Raw genomic sequence first — 926 nt, 5'->3', positions numbered from 1 at the left:
ATCTGGGGAGGTCTCTCTAACCCTCTCTCTCTCTCACACACACATACACACTCCTGTATCTGGGTAGGTCTCTCTAACCCCCCCCCCCCCCCCACCCCCCCCCAGCGGTTTACACTTACCTCCCGGATGTGGGGCCATTGTGCCAGTGCCCTGAGAGCGGAGAGAGCAGCCTCTCGGACGGGAGCAGGCTGACTGTGTGGCCGCTGGGGTGCGGCGAGCTGTAGGAGCCGCTGGGGGACGGCAGAGCTGAGCAGGAGCTGGCCCAGGGCCTGCCCGGAGCTGGAGGAGGAGCAATGGCTGGTTCCCAGGTTGTGCAGGGCTGAGCAGGCATGCCGCCTGGTACGTGGGCTGGGGTCAGACAGCAGGTGCAGGAGAGCAGGCAGTGCCCCAGCGGTGACGCAGCTGCCCCCGAAGGCTGCGTTTCCCACCGCCAGACCGGCGCTCTCTCGTACCCCGGGCTCAGGGTCCCCCAGGAGGGGCAGCACGGCCTCCAGCAGTGGGACAGGGGGCGCTCCCTGCTCCGACAGCAGCCAGGCTGTCAGGCTACAGGCCTTCCTGCGGAGCCCGGGATCCGGGTGGCACAGAGCTAGCCGCAGGGTACCCCAATCCCCAGCCGGGGACACCACCGCCCGGACATAGGGCAGGTGATGGGCCGAGCAGCGACACACCTGACCCAGGAGGGAGAGCAGCAGCTCGGCCCGGCTCACCGTCCCAGGCTCGGGCTCGGAGTCTGGCTCCAGCAGCAGCAGCAGCTCCCCCAGGTACCGGGCCCAGGGTTCCGGGCCCACGCTCCCTGACCCCACTAACTGGTCCACAAAACCCCGATCACTGAACCCCAGGCGGCACAACAGGGCCAGGGGCATCTCCCTCTGCACACCGGGCAGGCGCTGGCCTAGGCTCAGCTGGACATGGGAACGGGGCGGGAG

The 926-nt window shown here is 68.7% G+C and overlaps 1 protein-coding gene across 1 annotated transcript in view; it reads right to left on the bottom strand.

The window, feature by feature from the left end:
- LOC122546326 (serine/threonine-protein kinase 36-like) overlaps positions 1-902 on the bottom strand; it is a 2,634-nt gene extending 1,732 nt beyond the window's left edge. Inside the window, exon 1 of the mRNA XM_043685075.1 lies at positions 120-902. Coding sequence (XP_043541010.1) covers positions 120-863 — 744 coding nt within the window. The 5' untranslated portion in view covers positions 864-902. The remainder of the gene's footprint in view (positions 1-119) is intronic.
- Positions 903-926: the final 24 nt, after the last annotated feature.

This window comes from Chiloscyllium plagiosum, unplaced genomic scaffold (genome assembly GCF_004010195.1).
Source record: "Chiloscyllium plagiosum isolate BGI_BamShark_2017 unplaced genomic scaffold, ASM401019v2 scaf_38568, whole genome shotgun sequence".
NCBI classification, from domain to species: Eukaryota; Metazoa; Chordata; class Chondrichthyes; order Orectolobiformes; family Hemiscylliidae; genus Chiloscyllium; species Chiloscyllium plagiosum.
This window is presented reverse-complemented; position numbering and strand designations above follow the sequence as displayed.